Source organism: Carettochelys insculpta, chromosome 3 (genome assembly GCF_033958435.1).
Source record: "Carettochelys insculpta isolate YL-2023 chromosome 3, ASM3395843v1, whole genome shotgun sequence".
Lineage (NCBI taxonomy): Eukaryota > Metazoa > Chordata > Testudines > Carettochelyidae > Carettochelys > Carettochelys insculpta.
Window position 1 is genome coordinate 197619006 of NC_134139.1, and position 21794 is coordinate 197640799.

The 21794-nt window shown below is 45.0% G+C and overlaps 1 protein-coding gene across 7 annotated transcripts in view; it reads left to right on the forward strand.

Annotated features, from left to right (window-relative positions):
- SUPT3H (SPT3 homolog, SAGA and STAGA complex component) overlaps window positions 1-21794 on the forward strand; it is a 485878-nt gene that overhangs the window by 322935 nt on the left and 141149 nt on the right. For all 7 annotated transcript variants that reach the window (XM_074991369.1, XM_074991373.1, XM_074991371.1 and 4 more), the window contains 3 exons: window positions 1201-1287; window positions 17482-17572; window positions 19726-19862. In XM_074991369.1, coding sequence (XP_074847470.1) covers window positions 1201-1287; window positions 17482-17572; window positions 19726-19862 — 315 coding nt within the window. The remainder of the gene's footprint in view (window positions 1-1200; window positions 1288-17481; window positions 17573-19725; window positions 19863-21794) is intronic.

Genomic DNA, 21794 nt, shown 5'->3' on the forward strand with positions numbered 1-21794 from the left:
TAGATCTAGAGAAGATGTACAGAAGAAGAGGAGTGGGTGGGATATTAGGAAAAACTACGTCTCCAGGAGGGTGGTGAAGCACTGGAATGCGATGTTTAGAGATGCGGTTGAATCTCCATCCCTAGAGGTTTTTAAGTCGTGGCTTGACAAAGTCCTAGCTGGGATGACTTAGTTGGGGTTAACCTGCTTGAAGCAGGGGGCTAGACTTGATGACTTCCTTGAGGGGTCCCTTCCAGCCCTATGATTCTATGATTGTGAGAAAGACTCTTCTCAGGAGACCTTTGATTCTTGGAGACTTGGAAGTCTTGCTGGACTATAGCGGCAAAGCCTTTAGGCAACAGTGATTACAGAGGAGATGCAAGCAGTTCTTTCCCCTCATACACCTGTGGCAGCCATGATATAAGCCTATGAAATTGTTTATCTCTTTCTTTGTGTCCTTCAAGTCTGAGTGGAAAAGAACATTCCTAGCTTCTGGATAAGGTTAGTACTGTTCAAAGTGAAGGATTATTGCCTAAAAATAGTCTCAGTGGGGTAACCTTGTTAGTCTGAAACTACACAATGCTGTGACTATATTATGCTATTACACACACAGACACACACACCAGAAAACCTAGCAGTCCTGTAGCACCTTAAAGACTAACAATTTTATTTATTAGGTAATGAGCGTTGTGGGTAAGACCCACTTCTACCGATTCTAGAGAATGTTTTTATGTATATTTACAGAATTAATATTTGCTATTTCTCAGAAATACTCAGCAGTATCTTCCAGGTACTGATACTATTTCTATAAAGAAATAGCTTTATAGAAATAGCTTTGCTTTTTACCGCTCTGTGTTAGAGGACTCATGTCTCTCTCCTACACTGCATTTAGAAAATGAGTTAGAGAAGAGAAGCAGGGTAGATATGACAATAGTATCTGCTGAGAAACAAGAGGTTTTACTTTAAATGCAGCATTATGATTACTGAGAAATGCCAGAGGTTTTTCAGTCTTTATATAATTTATGGCTGGAATTTTGACTAATGGGAGTTGGATGGCTGACTCCGTTAGGCACTTTTTAAAGTCCCAACCTGTATTTTTAAGATGATATATATTTTCCAACATGTCACCATACAGTGTATTTATCTGAACTTATTTTGAAATCTAGTAAATATGGCATGTGTTACAGAAGCAGTAGTTTTACATGTCTTTGTTTTTATTAGTTGCAGCAAGCAGCTGAAGTTTCTCAGATGAGAGGAGCTCGAGTCATATCTGCTGAAGATCTTCTCTTTTTGATGCGCAAAGATAAGGTACAGTAATAAGCTAGTCAATTTGTGTTATAAATTGTAAGTTAGACCATATATATGGTGGTTGGATGCATTTTCTTAGTTTAAACCAAGGGAGGCATCCTTTTGAATAGCAATCTATAACAAGAATATTTCATTATAATTAGTTTCATTTTGTAGGATAACTTAAGCTTATTGATAGATTTTTCCCTCTTGATTGTTTTTATGTGCACTGGCAGAGTGATGGCAAGTTGACATAGTAGGTTGTTTTCATTTCCAGTAATAGTTTAGACTATGATGAGCTTTAGCCTATATTTCCTTCTCACTCATATCACTGTCAATCAAGCTGACATCCATTTACTAACCTGAACTCTGCATTCTGATGTGACACTTGGCACAGCTCTGACCCTACATCTAGGATGTCAATAAATCATATTTATTTTTATTTATTATTTCCCCAAACCGTCTCTCTCCTTTCCTTCCTCCCTCCCTTCCTTCCTGTCTCATCTTGATTACTGGTTAATTCTGCTGCTGCAGCTAAAATCATCTTAAACTTTCATTAATACAAACGTTTCCTTCTCATTTGAATCCTTCTGTGGGCCTCTGACCTCCTTCTACATCAAAGTTAAAATTTTCATCAGTCAACATGTCTTATTTGGCAGCCATCTTCCACAATCAACAGTCGTTCGCACTGTCACCAAACATGAAATACCTTCTCTGATCCTGTGTGCCACTTCTTCAAATTCTTCTCTTGATTAGTCCTCCACTACTGACCTCTGTTTCCTCTCTTTTACCTGATTTTCCTAAAAATAAGAATATATTTTCTCATAAAAATAAACTGCAGTGTCTAACAGACTGCTAGTAAAGTATTTAAATATCAGTTAGGAAATACCAGATTTACATTTGCCCATAGAATCTTAGCTAACAAGATCTATATATAACCTTTTCTTTCTTCACAGTCATGTCTCATCATCTTGTGTCATTGTCTACTTAGATGGTAAGCTCTTTGGAACAGAGAACCATCATTTCATTTTTATTTCAGGGCGACTAGCACCTTCTGTTCTTCATGTTGCCTTTTATAACACCTTGTTTTCAGTTGCTTATAACTTTGCTCAATTTTAATTATTTGAACAGAATATTTTCTCATTCCAAGTGTCTGCCTTAGGCTGAAATTATTGGAAAATTCCAACCAAAATGGTGTTGACATTTGTAAGAGGTAAGCTAAGGACAAATACACGGTTTTCACCATGTTAAAAAAAATCTGGTGACCTTTGCTTTGAGAATCTCTAGTCCCTCCATGCCATGGAATACGAAAGTGAAATCTGGCAGATGTGTGGTCTGCGTGCCAAAAATATACTTTTTGCCACCCCCATGTGAATATGTAACCAAATAAGGTCAAGTTATCGGCCTTTGAAAAATCAGATTGTAAATGCTTGGTAGAGACCTGCTAGAGTTTAACAGATAAAAATTGAAAGGAATCTATAATGGGCATGCTGCAGCAGATGAGATTGAGTGTGATTTTCTCTACAGTGGCAACTCTGGACTGGTGCAGGTTGTGTTGGGTGGGGTGCAAGAACTGACACCAGGAAGCCTGTGTATGTGCTTGTAATATGCACCCCCCCGACCCCCACTGATGCACAGCCTCAAGGAAGATGCTGCCTGATATCAATACAGAGGGAACAAGAGCCAAAGCTGGAATGGGGGAGTAGATTGGAACAAGGAGCTTAAGGGAACCCATGACTGGGACTGGAAGATGGAGTATGGGGGAAACTGGCAAGGAGATGTGTATTGGGAACAGGGCATAAAAACTAAGATTTGGCTGGGCAGGAAATGGGAGATGGTGGGAAGGAGACAGATCTGATGAGGAGCTGGGATATGGGATGGGGGACAGCTGGAACTAGCTGGGCAAAGAGACTTGGACAAAGAAGTGGATGGAAGGAGGAGTTCAGATGAACAGGCTGGAACGAGAGATGGAAGGTAGTAACTTAGGTTGTGGGAGAGGCATCTGGAGAAAAGGGGAAGGGAAAAAGACACATCAGAGTTTCAGCCAGTATTGGAGAACTGTAACTGACTGATCAAATAATCTGAAGACAAGGATCTGTTGGGGGTGGGAACGCATTGTAATGCCCAGGCAAGGAGACCAGGGCTGTGAGCAAAAGTTGGAGGGACAACTTAGCAAAGCAATGGTAAAGTACGTTCTCCCCCAGAGCCTGAAATGGAACCCAAGATTCCGGATTCTCACCATTTCTCTACTGTCAGCAGATATTTATGAAACCCAGTGACAAAGAATCCAATTCCCTACAAGTAGAGGGGAGCTAATTACTGCTACTGTCAGTCACTCCATTGTCTTGAACGTTAGAGATCTGTGAAGCAGATCTACAATTTCAGCCCGGCTGGTGACCCATATGGTGACAGTGTAACACCTCATGGTGGATTTGTTTTTAATATTCTTTTTAACAAAATACAAAGTTACAGGCAAAAACTATGCGCAGAGAACATTATTAAGGTTGCAAAGTCAAGCACTCACAAGTACAGAAACCAAACCATGAGGAGAAAGCAAAATAGGGAGTAGCTGCTGTTTGAGTAAGCTTTATCCGTCCTGTGCACTGAATAATGTAGTTGTCCTATAAAAGAAATAGTGTGTGGTCATTGAACTAAAGATGCAAGGCATACATCTTTGGGTCAAAATTAAGATTCTCTGGGCAAATGTAAATCTGGTATTTCCTAACTTTCAGGTGTTTGGTGTTTCAACCTAAATAGTGACAGTTTTAAAGTTAGGATTTCTTTACTATGGTTGTCTTGTCTGTGCTGTCTTTCCTCTGTCCCTTGCTGTGAGGTGGGGGGCTCCTATTCTGCTTTATTTATTTATTTTTTTTTTTGAGCTGAGCTGAGGATGGGCGACAGAAGCTATGTGCAAGGGCTGAGTTGAAGTAGTGTGTGTTGTGGCCAAGGGAGCCCTAGAATGGGGTCTCTGCTGCTACTGTGGTATAGGACTGTCCTTTAAATCTTCCTATCTGTTAGGGTACAGCTACACAGCAAAGTTATTTTGAAATAACTTTGCGAGTGTCTACACAACACAACTGCTAATTTGAAATAATTTTGAAATAGCAGATGATTTATTTTGAATTTGGTAAACCTCATTGTACAAGGAATAGCACCTATTCCGAAATAGGTATTTCAGGATAGGAGCTGTGTAGACAGGGAAGAGACTATTTCTAAATAAGATATTCTGGAATAGTTTATTCCAAAATAATTCAATTCTGTAGAAGTGTTTTTTTTTTCAATAGCATTGCTTCCAGGGTCTCTAATCTGAAATAGGCTCTATTGCACGTGGACACACTATTTCGGAACAAGTTTTGCTTATTCTGGGGTTTCCCTGTAGTGTAGACTCATTATTCTGGAACCATTTATTTTGAAATAAATAACTCCAGAATAATCTTTGCTGGAATAACTTTGCTATGTAGACACAACTTTATTGTTCTGCTAGGTTGCCAAAATTTTCCTGGGGAATGCAAGAGAAGGAAAATGGTGATATTAAACAATTTAATATCTATAAAGACATATGTGACTGGAATTTTATGGGACAGATGAATGATCCAGTTCTAGCCTCACTGCTGTGTCCCTGCTGCATTTCACAGCCTTGATGCAAACCATGGATCTGCTATTCTAACATCAGTACTGGGCAAATTAGTTGAAACTATACTAAAGAAAAAAACAGTTAGACATGTAGATGGACGTAACTTGTAGAGGAAAAGTCCACATGGTTTCTGTAAAGGAAAATCATGCCTTACTAATCTACTTGAGTTCTCTGAGGTGGTGAAGAAGCATGTGGACAAGGAGGATCCAGTGATATAAGTTGTGTCTACACATGCAAAAACCTTCGAAAAAAGAGGCCCTTTTTCGAAAGAGTGAGTGGAGTGTCTACACATACAAACCCGTCTTACGAAAGAAAATCAAAAGAATGGGGCTCCGAAATTGAAATCCGAAGCCTGATCCCATGTCAGGAAGATCTCTCCCTTTCGAAATAATAAATTGAAAGAGTACACATGTAGACACTCCACAGCCCACTCTTTCGAAAGACAGGTCCACCATGGCGCTGATCAGCTGGAGCGTGGGGCTGCTCCAGCCAGTAGCAGCAAGACTCTATGGTCCCTGCTTTCAGCTGCCTTAAAGCCCTACACACACAGGAAACCCGTGGCAGGAAGCTGAGAGCGTGCTCGGAGCAGGCTGTACACATGCTCCAGCCACATGCTCAAGAACCATCATGGCCATCAGCCAGCCCCCCTGTGAGCCCCATGGCCCCCCCACCGAGCCCTCCACAGCCTCCCAGGGCTCCCAGGGGGAGAGAAAAAAATGAGCCCCCGCCTGGACGGAGCGGGAGCTGCGGGACCTCCTCGGCCTCTGGCAGGACAAGGAGGTCCTCCGGCACATGGGGGGGAAACGACGGAATGCCACCACCTTTGCCCGCCTGGCTACAGGCCTCCAGGCCCGGGGCCACCCAGAGCATACCTCAGAGCAGGTATGCTCCAAAGTTAAAGAGCTCCATCAGGGGTATGCCCGGGCCATGGACCAGCGACTTGCCCCTTCTACCAGGAGCTCCATTGTATCCTGGGGCCCCAGGAGAGTTCCTCCCCACCGCCTTCCTGGACACCTCTGGGGAGGAGCTGCAGCCGCCCGAGGTGGAGGAGCAGCCTGGATCAGGGACCACGGACTGGTCGAGTGAGGAGGGGGAGCTGATGATCTTGATCCCCTCCCTCCCCTCCAGCCGGGCAACCGAGGCCTCAGGATCTCCAGACGTCGCCAGGGAACCTTCTGGTACATACAGGGAGGGGCACACACCTGCTCCGGGGCGGTGGGGGGGGAGCGACACAACGGCTAGGCACCCACACATGGGACCACTGGTCCTGGGCCGTACACAGGCACCCTGCGGTGGCACATCAGCCACGCCCAGCACCCACACTCAGTGCTGACAGCGCCATAAGCCGCACAGGTGTGGCGGCTGGTTGGTGCCCGATAGCGCCCGGGGCCCACATACCACAGCCTGGGAAGGGCCTCGTGTGGGAGAGACCCCTGGAATCACACCCAGCCTGGGAGGCCCGGTCTCGGGGGAGAGTGGGGTGCGGGTCGGTGCTCCCTGGGGCGTCAGTGTTCCTTGTGGGGGTGGGGGCCCCATGGGGTCAGCTTGGGCAGGTACACCACAGCCAAGTCCTGTCGGTTTGGGGCACACTACTGACATGCTCCCGTCCTCTCCACGCAGCCACACCATCCGGCGGCCGGGACAGCCCTGGACTGTCCCTCGTGCCGGAGAGCCCACCAGCAGCTCCTGTCCGGATGCCATCCGAGGCAGGGCGCCGTTGGGGCCGTGGCCGGAGGGCCCCCCAGAGACCCGAGGAGGACCCAGCCACCCAACAGCAGGCTGAGGGTGGCCGAGGAGCACCTGCATCTAGCCTGGGCCGACATGGAGTGGTGGAGGACGGCCTGCAATAGGATGCTGGGCGCGCTGCAGGGCATCGGCCAGGCCATCCGGGACCACATGGCCACTATGGCCCGGCTCCTGGCCCCCCAGACAACTCCCGCCCCTGAGCCTGCCCCCGCAGCCGCCACCAGGCTCACCCACCACCGGTACCTGCCGGCGGTACCCGCACCTTCCCCCTGCCACCAGGGACCCCGCATCCGGTGGAGCAGGGGCTCCAGGGGCTGACGGGGCTCGCGGCCCAGCACACCTGCCCCAGAATGAGTGTCCCGCTCCCCCCTCCAGGTTACATGCCCCCCTCCGCCCTCCAAGTTACATGCCCCCTTCCCCGTCCAAGTTAGGTTCCCCCATATGTAAATAGCCACAAAATATTTTTTGATGAAGTTTGTTTATTGTCCATCATCCCATGCCATGCTCCTTGGTGGGTGGTGGATATGTGGGTGTGGTGCGGGTGGGGGTGGCAGGGAGGGTGGGTGACAGATGTGCATGGGATGTGGGTGTGGATGTAGGTCAGAAGAGGCCTTCGGCAAAAGCCTGCCTGAGGGCCCCGCGGATACAGTGGCCATCCTGGTGGGCCTGGCAAATGGGGGTGGTGCTCAGCTGGTTGTAGAGAGCGCCGTCGGGAGCCCCCCCGCCAGGGACATAGGCGTCCCCCTTTCCCTCCACAATGTTGTGGAGGACGCAACAGGTGCCCACCACCTGGGGCACGTTGGGGACCCAGACCTCGAGGCATGAGAGGAAACACCTCCATCGCCCCTTTAGGCGCCTGAAGGCCTGCTCCACCACATTGCGGGCATGGTTGAGGCGCTCATTGAACGCCTCCCGGGTGGGGTCGAGGTGTCCCGTGTAGGGCCTCATGAGCCACGGCTGCAGGGGGGACATCACATCTGCCACCATGCAGAGTGGCATGGTGACATCCCCTGCCACTGGGATCTCCCTCTGGAGGACAAATGTGCCAGCCCCCATGCGGCGGCAGAGGCCGGAGTTCCAGAACACCCGGGCATCATGAGTGTGGCCGGCCCAGCCCACGTAGTGGTCCGTGAATTGTCCCCTCGCATCCACCAGGGCCTGGAGCACCACCGAGTGGTAGCCCTTCCTGTTCACGTACTGGCCGGCGCTGTGTGGCGGGGCGCAGATGGGGATGTGCGTGCCATCCAAAGCACCAATGCAATTCGGGAATCCCAGGTCCTGGAAGCCAGCAACGGTGTTGTCCACATCCCCCAAGCGGACGACCCTATGCAGCAGCATTGCGTTGATGGCCCAGATGAGCTGCAGAGGGCGAAGGGGGACACATGCTCTAGTGCGGGTGTGGCGGCCATCGCCCCCACCTCGGGCCCATCCTGCCCCCTTCCTGTCCAGCCCCTGGCCCATGCAGCCCCCGCCCCCTTCCCATCCAGCCTCTTGCAGGGGAGGGTTCTCCTTGCCCCAGCCGCCCCCATTCCCCCCCCGGCCCCACCTTACCTCCATAAGGACAGCCTCAACGGTGGCCTTGCCCACCCTGAACTGCTGTCCCACAGAGCGGTAGGAGTCTGGGTTGGCCAGCTTCCAGATGGCGATAGCGACCCATTTCTGCAGGGTGAGGGCTGGCCGCATGGAGGTGTCCTGGTGCTGGAGTGCAGGGGCAAGCCAGTGGCAGATCTCATCGAATGTTTGCCTCGACATACGGAAGTTCCATAGCCACCTTTCCTCGCCCCATTTCCGTAGCACCATGTGCTCCCACCAGTCGGTGCTGCTGGGGTGGGTCCAGAGGCGTCAGGGCACCAGGGGGGTGCCCGGCAGTGGCCTGGGTGGGAGGAAGCCCCATGGCCCCGGGGGGAACCTTGCAGCCACCTGATGAGCTCAGGTGCAGCTGCGGCGAGGGTACACAGCACTGCCAGCAGGGCGTCCATAATGACGCCGTCCGCCAGCAGGAGCTGTCGCTGGGCTTCCATGAGCATGAGTGAGTGGACTCTGCCGGGCAGGAACAGGCTGGGCATCACTCAGATCGTGCAGAGGGAAGGGTGGAGGGAGGGGCCCTTTAAAGGAGGCTGCCCTTGAAGGGCTTGTCGGCCATGGGAACCAGTCCATGGCGTTTTCTGCCTCTCTTCTTTCAGAAGAGAGCTTGGAGCCGTGTAGATGCTCTCTTTCGAAAGACCAGGACGGCACTTCGAAAGAGCGGATCAGAATGCCGATCTGAAAAATGGCGGTGGGGGCTGTCTTTCAATCTTCTCTTTTTCAAAAAATGAACTTCGATTTTTGCCCATTTGAAAGGGCGCTAATGTGTAGATGCAGCTATAGTGTATTTAGATTTCCAGAAAGCCTTTGATAAGGACCCTCACCAAAGGCTGTTAAATATAATAAGTTGTCATGGGATAAGAGGGAAGGTCATCTCATGGACTGAAAACTGGTTAAAAGACAGGAAACAAAGGATAGAAATAAATGGTACATTTATGGCAGAACTTCAGAGTCTCAATGTGTGGATGAGACGATGGTGTAGGGAAGAGGGGTTTAGATTTATTAGGAACTGGGGACACTTTTGGGGTAGGGGGAGCCTATACAGGAATGATGGGCTCCACCTAAATCAAGGTGGATCCAGAATGCTGGCATTAAACATTAAAAAGGTCGTAGAGCAGTTTTTAAACTAAGAGGTGGGGGAAAGCCGATTGGTGCGGGGGAGCACCTGGATTGGACGGAGACTTCTCTTACACGAGGCTCCATAGATAGGGATTCCCTAGAAGTTAGTCAGATAGGGAACGTGGGAAATAATATATGGGCAAGATCAGATGTGAAACAATCTCATATAAAAAAATCCAACGCGTCTGTGAAAGGCGGACATATAAATAGTGGTAGTTTTTTAACGTGCTTTTACACTAATGCTAGGAGTCTGTCTAATAAGATGGGTGAACTGGAGTACCTCATATCAAAGGAGGAAGTTGACATAATAGGCATCTCAGAAACATGGTGGAATGAGGACAATCAGTGGGACACTATCATACCGGGATATAAATTATATCGGAAAGACAGAACAGGTCGTGCGGGTGGCGGAGTGGTACTATATGTGAAGGATAATATAGAATCAAATGAAGTAAAAATCCTAAAGGAATCAAAATGTTCCATAGAATCATTATGGATAACAATTCATTCCTCTAATATGAATATGGCATTAGGAATATATTACCGACCACCTAACCAGGACAGTGATAGTGATGCTGAAATGTTAAGGGAGATTAGAGAGGCTATCAAAATAAAAAACACAGTAATAATAGGAGATTTCAATTATCCCCATATTGATTGGGTGCATGTCACCTCAGGATGGGATTCAGAGATTAAATTTCTTGATGCCTTAAATGACTGCTTCTTGGAGCAGCTAGTACAGGAACCCACGAGGGGAGAGTCGATTCTCGATCTAGTCTTGACTGGAACGCAGGATCTGGTCCAAGAGGTAACTGTTACTGGACCGCTTGGAAATAGTGACCACAATATAATAACTTTTAATATTCCTGTGTTGGGAAGAACACCGCAGCGGTCAAACACTCTGGCATTTAATTTCAAAAAGGGGAATTACACTAAAATGAGGAAGCTAATTAAACAGAAACTAAAAGGTAGAGTAATTAAACTAAAATCCCTGGAAGCTGCATGGAAACTGTTTAAAGACACCATACTAGAGGCCCAACTTAAATGTATACCCCAAATAAAAAAACACAGTAAGAGACCTAACAAAGAACCACCATGGCTAAACAGCCATGTTAAAAAGGCAGTGAGAGAGAAAAGGGCAGCTTTTAAAAAGTGGAAGTCAAATCCTAGTGAGGAAAATAGAAAGGAACATAAACACTCCCAAATTAAGTGTCATAATGTAGTAAGAAAAGCCAAAAAAGATTTTGAGGAACAGCTAGCCAAAAATTCAAAAAACGATAGTAAAATGTTTTTTAAATACATTAGAAGCAGGAAGCCCACTAAAAAAGCAGTGGGGCCCTTGGACGATAAAGATATAAAAGGAGCGATCAAGGAAGACAGTGCCATTGCGGAGCGATTAAATGATTTCTTTGCTTCAGTCTTCACGGCTGAGGATGTTACAGAGGTTCCTAAATTTGAGCCAGCCTTTTTAGGTGACAAATCTGAGGAACTCACTCAGATTGAAGTGACATTAGAGGAGGTTTTGGAGTTAATTGATAAGCTGAATAGTAACAAGTCTCCAGGACCAGACGGCATTCACCCAAGGGTTCTGAAAGAACTCAAATGTGAAATTGCGGAGTTATTAACAGTGGTTTGTAACCTATCCTTTGTATCCACCTTGGTACCAAATGACTGGAAGATGGCCAATATAACACCAATATTTAAAAAAGGCTCTAGAGGAGACCCTGGCAATTATAGACCGATAAGTTTAACATCAGTACCAGGCAAATTAGTAGAAACACTAGTAAAGAATAAAATTGCAAGGCACGTAGAAGAGCATGAATTGTTGGGCAAAAGTCAGCATGGTTTCTGCAGAGGGAAGTTGTGTCTAACTAATCTATTAGAATTCTTTGAAGGGGTTAATAAACATGCGGACAAGGGGCACCCAGTGGACATAATATACCTAGATTTCCAGAAAGCCTTTGACACGGTCCCACACCAAAGGCTTTTATGTAAATTAGGTGGTCATGGGATAGGAGGAAAGATCCTTTCATGGATCGGGAATTGGTTAAAAGACAGAAAACAAAGGGTGGGAATAAATGGTAAATTTTCACAATGGAGGAGGGTAACTAGTGGTGTTCCCCAGGGGTCAGTCCTGGGACCGATCCTGTTCAACTTGTTCATCAATGATCTAGAAAATGAGGTAAGCAGTGAGGTGGCCAAGTTTGCAGATGACACCAAGTTGTTCAGGACAGTCAAAACCAAAAGGGATTGTGAAGAACTACAAAAAGATCTCAGCAAACTGAGTGATTGGGCAGCAAAATGGCAAATGAAATTTAATGTGGGTAAGTGTAAGGTAATGCATATTGGAAAAAATAACCCAAATTACACGTACTACATGATGGGGTCAAATTTAGCTACGACAGATCAGGAAAGGGATCTTGGAGTTATAGTGGATAGTTCTCTGAAGACATCCACGCAGTGTGCAGCGGCAGTTAGTAAGGCAAATAGGATGTTAGGAATTATTAAAAAAGGGATCGATAATAAGACAAAAGATATCATACTTCCCCTATATAAAACTATGGTACGCCCACATCTTGAGTACTGCGTACAGATGTGGTCTCCTCACCTCAAAAAAGATATATTGGCATTAGAAAAGGTTCAGAAAAGGGCGACTAAGATGATTAGGGGCTTGGAACGGGTCGCATATGGGGAGAGGCTAGAGAGATTGGGACTTTTCAGTTTGGAAAAGAGGCGATTGAGGGGCGATATGATAGAGGTATATAAAATCATGAATGGTGTGGAGAAAGTGAATATAGAAAAATTATTTAACTTTTCCCATAATACAAGAACTAGGGGACACCAAATGAAATTGATGGGTAGTAGGTTCAAAACTAATAAAAGGAAATTTTTCTTCACACAGCGCACAGTCAACCTGTGGAACTCCTTGCCCGAGGAGGCTGTGAAGGCCAGGACTCTATTAGGGTTTAAAAAAGAGCTTGATAAATTTTTGCAGGTTAGGTCCATAAATGGCTATTAGCCAGGGATAAAGTATGGTGCCCCTAGCCTTCAGAACAAGGGCAAGAGATGGATGGCAGGAGATAAATCACTTGATCATTGTCTTCTGTTCTCCTTCTCTGGGGCACCTGGCATTGGCCACCGTCGGCAGATGGGATGCTGGGCTGGATGGACCTTTGGTCTGACCCAGTATGGCCATTCTTATATTCTTATGTTCAGAATGGGGAGAAAGGTAACTGGTGTTGTCCCCCAAGGGTCTGTATTGACACCAATCCTATTCAACCTATTTATACGTGATCTGAAAAAAGGGGTGAACAGTGAAGTGGCAAAATTTTCTGATGATACTAAACTATTCAAATAGTTAAGAACAAGTAGACTGTAAAGAGCTTCAAAAAGATCTCACAAAACTGAGTGATAGGACAACAAAATGGCAAATGAATTTTAATGTTGCTAAATGTAATGTAATGTAATGTACATTGGAAAAAATAATCCTAACTATACATGAAAAACGAGGGGTACTAATTTACCTATAACCACTCAAGAGAGAGATCATGGAGTCATTGTGGATAGTTTTCTGAAAACATCCACTCAATGTGCTGCAGGAGCCAAAAAAGGCAAACAGAATGCTAGGAATCATTATAAAAAGTGATAGCGAGTAAGACAGAGAATATCTTACTGCCTCTATATAAATCCATGGTACACCCACATCTTAAATATTGCATACAGATGTGGTCACCTCATCTCAAAAAAGATATATTGGCATTGGAAAAGGTTCAGATAAGGGCAACAAAAATGATTAGGGGTATGGAACAGATGCCATGTGACAAAGATTAAAAACTGGGGCTTTTCAGCTTAAAAAATAGAGAGACAAAGAGGGAATATGATAGAGGTCTATAAAATCATGACTGGTGTGGAGAAAGTGAATAAGGAAAAATTATTTACTTGTTCCCATAATAAAAGAACTAGGAAACACAAAATGAAATTAATGGGTACCAGGTTTTAAACTAACAAAAGAAAGTTCTTCTTTACACAGCGCATAGTGGGCCTGCAGAACTCCTTGCCGTTGGAGGTTGTGAAGACCAACACTTTAACAGGATTCAGGAAAAAACTAGATACATTCATGGAGGTTAGGTCCATCAATGGCTGTTAGCCAGGACAGGCAGGGATGGTGTCCCTAGCCTCTGTTTGTCAGAGGTTGGAAATGGATAACAGGAGAGGGATCGCTTTTGTGATCACCTGTTCTGTTCACTCTCTCTGGGTCACCAGTCATTGGCCTCTATCAGAAGACAGGATACTGGTATAGATGCCTTCTGTCAGACCCAGGATGGCCGTTCTTATGTAACTTCTCATAAAGAACAGGACTGCAAGAATACCTTGTCAAAGAAAGTGTTAGGCAACCAAGATATGGGGTGCCACTAATATCTTCTGTAATAATAAGTAGACAAATTCAGAAATAAGGTGTACTTTTTCCAACAATGAGGGTAATTAATCTCTGGAACAATTTTCCAGAGTTTGTCATGGATTCCCTAACCCTGACCATTTTTTGAAATTAAGGTTGGACGGTTTTGTGTGTGTGTGTTTGTATTGTTTTGTTTTTTTCCCTAAAAGATTCACTGTAGGAATTATTTGGGAGAAGTTCTATGGCCTAATCATAGAAACCCAAACAACCTTGCCACACCTCTCCCCCACTCCTTCCCTGCTCCATTCACTCCATCCTTCCTACCCCCTTGCTAGCTCTCCCTCACGCCCCCTTGCTTCCACTGGGCTGGGACAGGGGATTGAGGTTGGTGCTCTGGGCTGGGGCCAAAGTATTCAGTGTGTGGGAGGGGCTTTGAGCTGAGCCAGCATACTAGCTCTGGGAAGGAGTTTGGGTGTGGGAGTTGGCTGGGATGCAGGTTCTGGGAGCTCAGTGCTGGCACAATAGATTGATGGGTTGGAGTGGGGTTGGGGTGTGAGTTCTGATAGGGAGTTTGAGTGTAAGAGGTGGCTCTGGGCTGGGGCAGGGAGGTTGGGTGCAGGAGGGGGTGCGGAATATTGTCTCCAGCTTACCTTGGACTGTTCCGGAGTGATAGCACAGTAGAGTTCAGGAGCGCTTCCCATCAGACCTGGCCTGCACTGATCCTGGGAGTAGCTGGCATATCCCTGAAGCCACTGGGGGAACAGGGAGCTCTGCACACTGCCCCTGCTTGCGGGCACCACCCCAACAGCTCCATGTGGCTACAGTTCCTGAACAATGGAAGCTGCAGTGCAGAGTCAGCATTCAGGACAGAAGCAGCACACAAACTCCCTGGGCAGGATTGTCAACTTATTATCTCATGGGAGCTCTGGGAGATGCTGCTTTCAGGCAGCCCCTTAAGCAGCAGCCATGCCCGTGCTGCCCTAGCATTTCCTGGGCCTCAGAATCTTCTCTGTCTACCATGAATCCCTGACACATGACTCAGCCAGTGCACCAAAGACATATTTTCTGTTCTCTGCAATGTGTGCAAGTGAGGAGAACAGAAGGGGTGAGAATTCCCTGCAAATAAGTCGCTCTCTCTCTCCCCCCCCCAACCCCCCACTGCTTCATTGCGCCCCCATTGTAGCCCAAAAGCAGAAGCTCCAGGGAGTTTGGGTGGTGTCGGTAGTAGAGTGGTTATCATGTTTGCCTACCACGTAAAAGTTCCTTGGTTCATAACTAGGCAAAACAGTGCTAGGCCACACATGGAGCATTACATTTCATTCTGCCCTCCCATCCCTCCAGTATAGAAAGGATATGGATGCATTGGAGACAGTCCAGCAGAGGGCAACCAAAACGCTTAGGGGCCTGGAGCACATTACCTATGAGGAGTGGTTGAGGGATTTGGGCTTATTTAGTTTTCAGAAGAGAAGAGTTGAGGAGTGATTTGACTGTAGCCTTCAGCTTCCTGAAGGGGGGCTCTAAAGAGGATGGGGGAGTGGTTGTTCTCAGTAGTGATGGATGGTAGAACAAGGAGCAATGGTCTCAAGATACAGCGGGGGAGGTCTAGGTTGGATATTAGGAAAAACTCACTGAGAGGGTAATGAAGCACTGGAATGTATTACCTAGAAAGATGGTGGAATCTCCATCCCTAGAGATTTTAAAGTCCTGGCTTGGAAGTTAAGTTGGGATTGGTCCTGGTTTGGGCAGAGGGCTGGACTCTCTGATCTCCTGAGGTCCCTTCTAGCAATAGGATTCTGTGAGCTCCAGCTCCATCCCCCCTCTGTTTACAGTGAGCTTCAGCCTCTCTCCTTCATAACCCCCCAGCCCCACTGCTGTCTGGGTTCTCCATGCCCAGGTGTTGCCTATGCCCAGACCTGTTCCTGGGAAGAGCAGACCAGCTTTAGCCCTATGCTTCCATACAGTCCATTCATCTGGGAGCAGACTGACAAGCTCACAGCCCCTCACCGGCTGATTGTGTGATCCTGAGAGGAGCCCCTAGGGAGCGGGCTACAGGGCAGGTGGCAGCGGTGCTCCTTTCCCCGCTTCTTTGCTGCCAGCTGCATACAACCGACTGGGAATTGAGTCTGGTTCCTCTTTGTACTCCCACTGACTGGGGAACCACTGGATAGGCAGGGAGGAGCGAGAAGCACTTTGTAAAGGACTGCTTCACAGGAAGCCCCTGGCCAATGTTCTGGCTGCTGTCCAGGGTTAACCTTGTTGGTCAGGGTTAACCTTGTTGGCCTTTCCTACACCCTCCACTGGGATCTACCCCCTGCTGACTGGGGCTTGCATTGCCTCTCAGCTCCCCAGAGACAGCTCCTGTAGTCCCTCTCCTCATCCTCCCTGCCCCGCCCCAACAACTGGACTTTTAACAGCCCCATCAGCAGAGGTGACCAGAGCTACCAGGGTTCCTGGAAAGCGTACCCCTTACACGGCGCTCCCTAGGAGCTGCAGAGACGTGCTGCATACTTCCAAGAGTGACACAAGGAAGGGCAGGCAGGGAGCCAGCTTTTGCCCCATTGTACTGTTGGATATTTAGTAGCCTGAAATCTTCAGGTGTGGTTTTACTGGCTCCTGGAAAAGAGCCAGATTCCTGGAGACTCCCATCAGAACTGCGGGGATTGGCAACCCAGGACAAAGGCTATACAGAAGGTCAGATTAGATCAGTGTTTCTTAAACTGTGTTCCACAGAACACTTGTGTTCTGTAAACAACTCACAGGTGTGCTGAGAGCATTTGGAAGAGTAAACCAGTGGTATATATTTTCTGTTATTAAAACCAGATACATTGTTGTTGCATTTTTACAGGCCTAAATTTTCACAAGTAAATAATGATTTTGAGTGCCCAACTTGAGATACCTTAACCAGGCCTGACTTTCAGAAACTGTTGAGTGTCAGCCTTCGGAATATCAGGTCCCTTCCTGGTTTGGCACCAGAAATCACCTGACACAAAAATTTTTTCCATAGTCAATAGAATTTTCATCACTGCACTGTAATAAAATCTACGGAAAGCACAAATTATCAGTTGCTCTCATGTATGATTCCTTAAGGTCAAAGGGATTTCCCATACTCTGAACAGCTGCAAAATTAGAGATTCTGGATATATATGGTAAATATTATTACATACTGCATTGAATAATATGCTTACTTTATCTTGCTAAACACACAAGCTGCATCTACACAGCCCCTTCCTTTCATAAGGGGCATCCAAATGAGCAAGATCAAAAATGCAAATGAGGCATGGATTTAAAAATCTTATGCCTTATTTGCATATTGCCATGTGATCTAGCTTCTGGAAGAGCCATTGCTGGAAGCCAAAGCAGCTGTATGAACACGGTTCCTTCTAAAAGAAATCCCCCTTTCAAAAGTATCCTTCTTCCTGAAAAAAATCAAAAGGGTGCTTTCAAAACTGAGGAGAAAGGGGGTTCCTTTCGAAGGAACCCCATCCACATAGCTGCTTTGGGTTCCAGAAATGGCTCTTTCAGAACCCAGATCATGTGGGAATGTGCAAATGAGGTATAAGGTACTTAAATTCATGCCTCACTTGCATTTCTGATCTTGCTTATTTGCATGCCCCTTCTGAAAGGGAGTGGCCATGTAGACAGAGCTATACAGTTTGTTCTATAATGATCCCTATTCTGTAAAACAACATTTTTGTATACATTTTAATAATTGTCAATGTATTTTTCCTTCCCTTAGAAAAAACTCAGAAGACTGCTCAAATATATGTTCTTCCGAGATTACAAATCTAAAATTATCAAAGGCATTGAAGAAGATGATCTTCTTGAAGGTAAAAAAACAAGAAAAACCTTTTCCGATTTTTTTTTTCCTTTTTAAGGGAGTAATCAAAGTATGCACTATATAGCCCAACAAAAAACCATATACCTCATCTAAATAGTTTTTACTCAAAATATTAGCTTAGTTGGAAAGTCTGTTTAACCTGGTGCTTTTCCATTCAGATTACTTCATAAAAGTTCAATATTTCCATTCACCCTCCAAATGATAAGTGGGACTGTTTAATGTTAGAACTCTGTTGAACTAAGAAACTGGTGCTGATTAAAAGGCTAATTGATTTCAGCATGTGTAATTTAAATGTGGCAGCTACAGCGTGCAAGGGGGAGGTGCATGGCTTTGAAAATCATTTGAATGGACATTTGTTAATTTATTATCAAGGGTTTTTGACATATTTTACGAAGCAACCATAATCTAAAGTCACTTAATACTGATATATGACCAGGACTTTCTTCCTGTGTTGTTTGAAGTTTCAAGGAACCAATGTGTACAGTTTAAAGAATTGGAAACACTTCTCCATTTCATAAGCAAGTCACAGAATTTACAGCAAATGGACATATTGTTAAATGGAATAGATTTTGGTTTTATTTTTGACCAAATCCTCAGTTTGCAAATATCCATGTAACTCTACTGAAGTCAGGGAAACTGTGCTGATTTACATTAGCTGAAGAGCTGGCCTCTCATTTGACAATAGTAAGGTTAGGCACTATCAGAGGAAAATCTTTCTTCGAATTGGTAGCTGATGAGGGATTCTTTTACAGCACTGATGTTGCTTTTCACTGAAGCAGTAAATTACAATAGACTATATAAATGTTCTGTACATGAGGAGCTTTTGAAAATACCACCTAAAAAGTAAGTATTCCTCTGAAAATTAAGGGTCAAATTTTCAAACGAGGCTTTGCAGTTTGAGCCATGATTTCAAAGCACAGTTTTGTATATTCAAGTGCCCACTGTACAAAATACGTGTTCACATTTTCCTGATGGAACAATAGAAGCTCCATTTAAATATTTGACCATCACATTTTGTGGTCTCATCTACTTGGTGAAGTGTTCAGTTAGTTGTAGCAAAGTGAGGTTTGCGGCCTTCATGGAGAAATGACATCCTATGCCAGGAATTCTTCATTGGCTATTTAGCAACTGGCTTGTTGTGTCCCATCTCCGTTTTTTTTGTTTGTTTTCTTTACTGGGAGTGGATTGTCCATTTGGTAAATGGGCTGTGTCTCTAGTCAGCTGTTGGTAGAGCCACTCCTGCTCTACTGCCAACAGTATAGTTAACTCTTTACCCATGCTAGTCTGGAGTTTGGCTGAGGATGACCTATCTTGTCTCCCACGTTAGCAGCAAAGTCGCATTTTGAGGTTTGTGTGATGATTGCTTTTAGAACAGATGGTCTTTAAGATTAACTGTTTTGCCATGAATGGTTTTGAGAAGGAATTTTCTCCCAGGTGTAAGATTGGCTAAGTGTATGCAGGCACAAGAGAGAGGAGTCAGCTGCCCAGGAAGATTCTGTGCAATCATCTAGTAACAAGAAAGGGCTTAAAGAGTGTTTGCTGATGAGTGGCAGGTCAGGGGGCATATCTGTTATTGTTGGACCTTGGGTAATTTTGGCTCAGGTGTTTAGCTAGTAGAGGCCTGTTTGATACAGTTGATTTTCCTAGTGCACTCTGCTTATGAAAGCCTACAGTGTTGCAGTTTAGTAAGTGGTTGTCTTGGCCTCATTTTCCAAACTCAGATGTGTATTGGGGGTCAGGAGAAGATAAGGATGGTGTGAGGGTATAAGTTAAAGCAAGACCTTCATAGCTGTGCACAGGTACAGCGCTTTCCATGAGTAAAACATTCTCTGATGTTTGTTCTTGTACAAATTACATCTTAGGGTCTTGTTTGAAGCTGAAGTGAAACAAAATAAAACAAAGCTAAATTTCTGTTCTTTTTTTGCTTTGCTTTTCAGACCCGATCTCTCTCTCATTTCTTTTTCAAAGGAGGGCTTAGAATTAGTGACTAACAGAATATTGAGAACACAATTGTCATCCAAATGGGAAGCACTATACTGTTCAAACAGCTTCTTGTGTTTCATGTTATTAAAGTTTGTCTTGTGGATGTAAAGAGGAATTAAAATAACAGATTGAATTTTAATTGTGTTCCCCTTTCTGTAGACAAATTCAACAGTAGCAGTGTCAACAAACGTCAGAAGCTGGCTCAAGACTTTCTCAACTCTATTGACCAGACTGGGGAGCTCTTGGCTATGTTTGAAGATGATGAGATTGATGATGTTAAACAAGAACGGATGGAGGTAATTGTTGTCTTTTTCCCCTCTCATACCCAATGCCAGAATAGATAGATTTCATATATCATGCTTTTCTGATATATTTTTCCAACCACTTTTTAAATCACAGATGCCTTTCAAGGTAGATAGTGTAAACAGAAACTTATTTCCCTATTTCTTCCCAGAAGCAAATGTTTCTTGATAGCCTATACATGGATTCTGAGAGGCAGGAGAAATAGACTAAATGTAGTCATACATCTTTCAATCCATCTCAAATCTGTTTCCATTAGACGTACAGCAAATTCTGATTCAAAATACTGTGGTTAAGGTAGTGCCAGATGTGAGGAGTTCTATATGATTACCCCTTTTTTATGGGAACTTATTTTTTAAGAATATATAATCAGTTTTCTTTTTCCATGGCTTAGAAATAAAGTGGAAAGTGTTCTACTCCCATCTCCTTCGCTCAACTACCTGCTTCCTTTTCTGTGTATACATTTAAAGTCTGTCTTCATTTTTATTTCAGAAATCTTCCTTGAGTGTATTTACTCTGTATTATTTATAAGAGCTATAAAGTGTCTGAACAAGAAATAACTTGAAGTCCATCCTGTGGTCGCATAGTCATTTTCAGTTTTTCCTACATCCTACCTTCTTTTTTGTACTTGGCCCTCCCATCCCAGTTAGGCAGCATCTTGCCAGGATATGCTCCCATTTAGTAAAATGGGGAGGGCAGGGTGATTGTGATCCCCCTCCCACGCAGACTGAGAAACCAGGCCTCAGAGCAATGGTTTCCAGCCTCTGTTGCTGGAGTGGTGATTCAGACAAGTCATTTAGGATCTGACCTCCCCGCCACTCAACCTGCATTTTAAGTTTGTAGGAAAAACATTTCCTTTGTTTGGTTCTGTACACCCCCATGGATGCTTTCAGCTCAGTGTACACGTAACAATACAGGTTGACCCTCTTGAGCCCAACACCCACAGGACCTTACGTTGGTGAACCAGAGAACTTGCTGGACCACAAGAGGTCAATAATGTCTAATCACACTACCACACTTTCACTGCTTACTGGGCTCTTAGAAGACATTTAGGATAGATTACAGCTACATAGCAGCACAGAACACTGAGAGCCAGGACAGGTGGCTGTAAACAAACTTTATGGGATCATGGGAAGCTTGGCCAATCTCATAAGTGGACATCTGCCTAATTAAAATCATGTCAGACCATGGATGTTGCTGGACCAGAGCATGCTGGACTAGAAAGTTTCAACCTGTGTTATATTAATGAGAAAGTAATTGTCCTGGGCCAGACTAACAACTGCTCACTGCTTTCCATTTATTCTTGATAGTACAACTTACATTGTAATGACGCAAACTGTCAGAGTTGTTTCAAACATGTGAAGACACTTATCCTGAAGCAATCCATGTCTACTTTGTGGATAATTCTCTTCTATCAGCCTGCTGGGGAGCCTGTCCACATGCAGTAGGCTCAGCTTTAGCATTGCGTCATTTAACGTTTTTCTCCTTCATAAAAGTTCATTTCATGAATTGTAGGGGATGGACTTAAATTCATAATGGGGTAGGTGCTCCTCTCACACTGGTTCTACAGTGTTCTGCTTCCATTAGTTTCAATGAATGTTCTTGTGATTTGCACTAGTGTGAGAAAAGAACCATGCCCTATATCATTCACAGCACGTATACACTAGTTGAAATGCCATGAAGTGTGTAGTCAGCATTTAGATAGCCTATACAGATTGTAATAGAACCAAAAATGTAGTTTGTGATCCATGAGATTTCAGCATGGTGAAATTTTCCCCTCCATATTTTTTTTTTTAAATTTTTGGAGTGTACAGAGAGAAATAAGCAATTGCAGGGAATGCATTCCATTCCTAAAAAGAAGAGTTGTTAGTATGTGAAGTAGTCTCATGTATCGCATTTTCTGTGTGCAGTAGATTATGATTAACCCA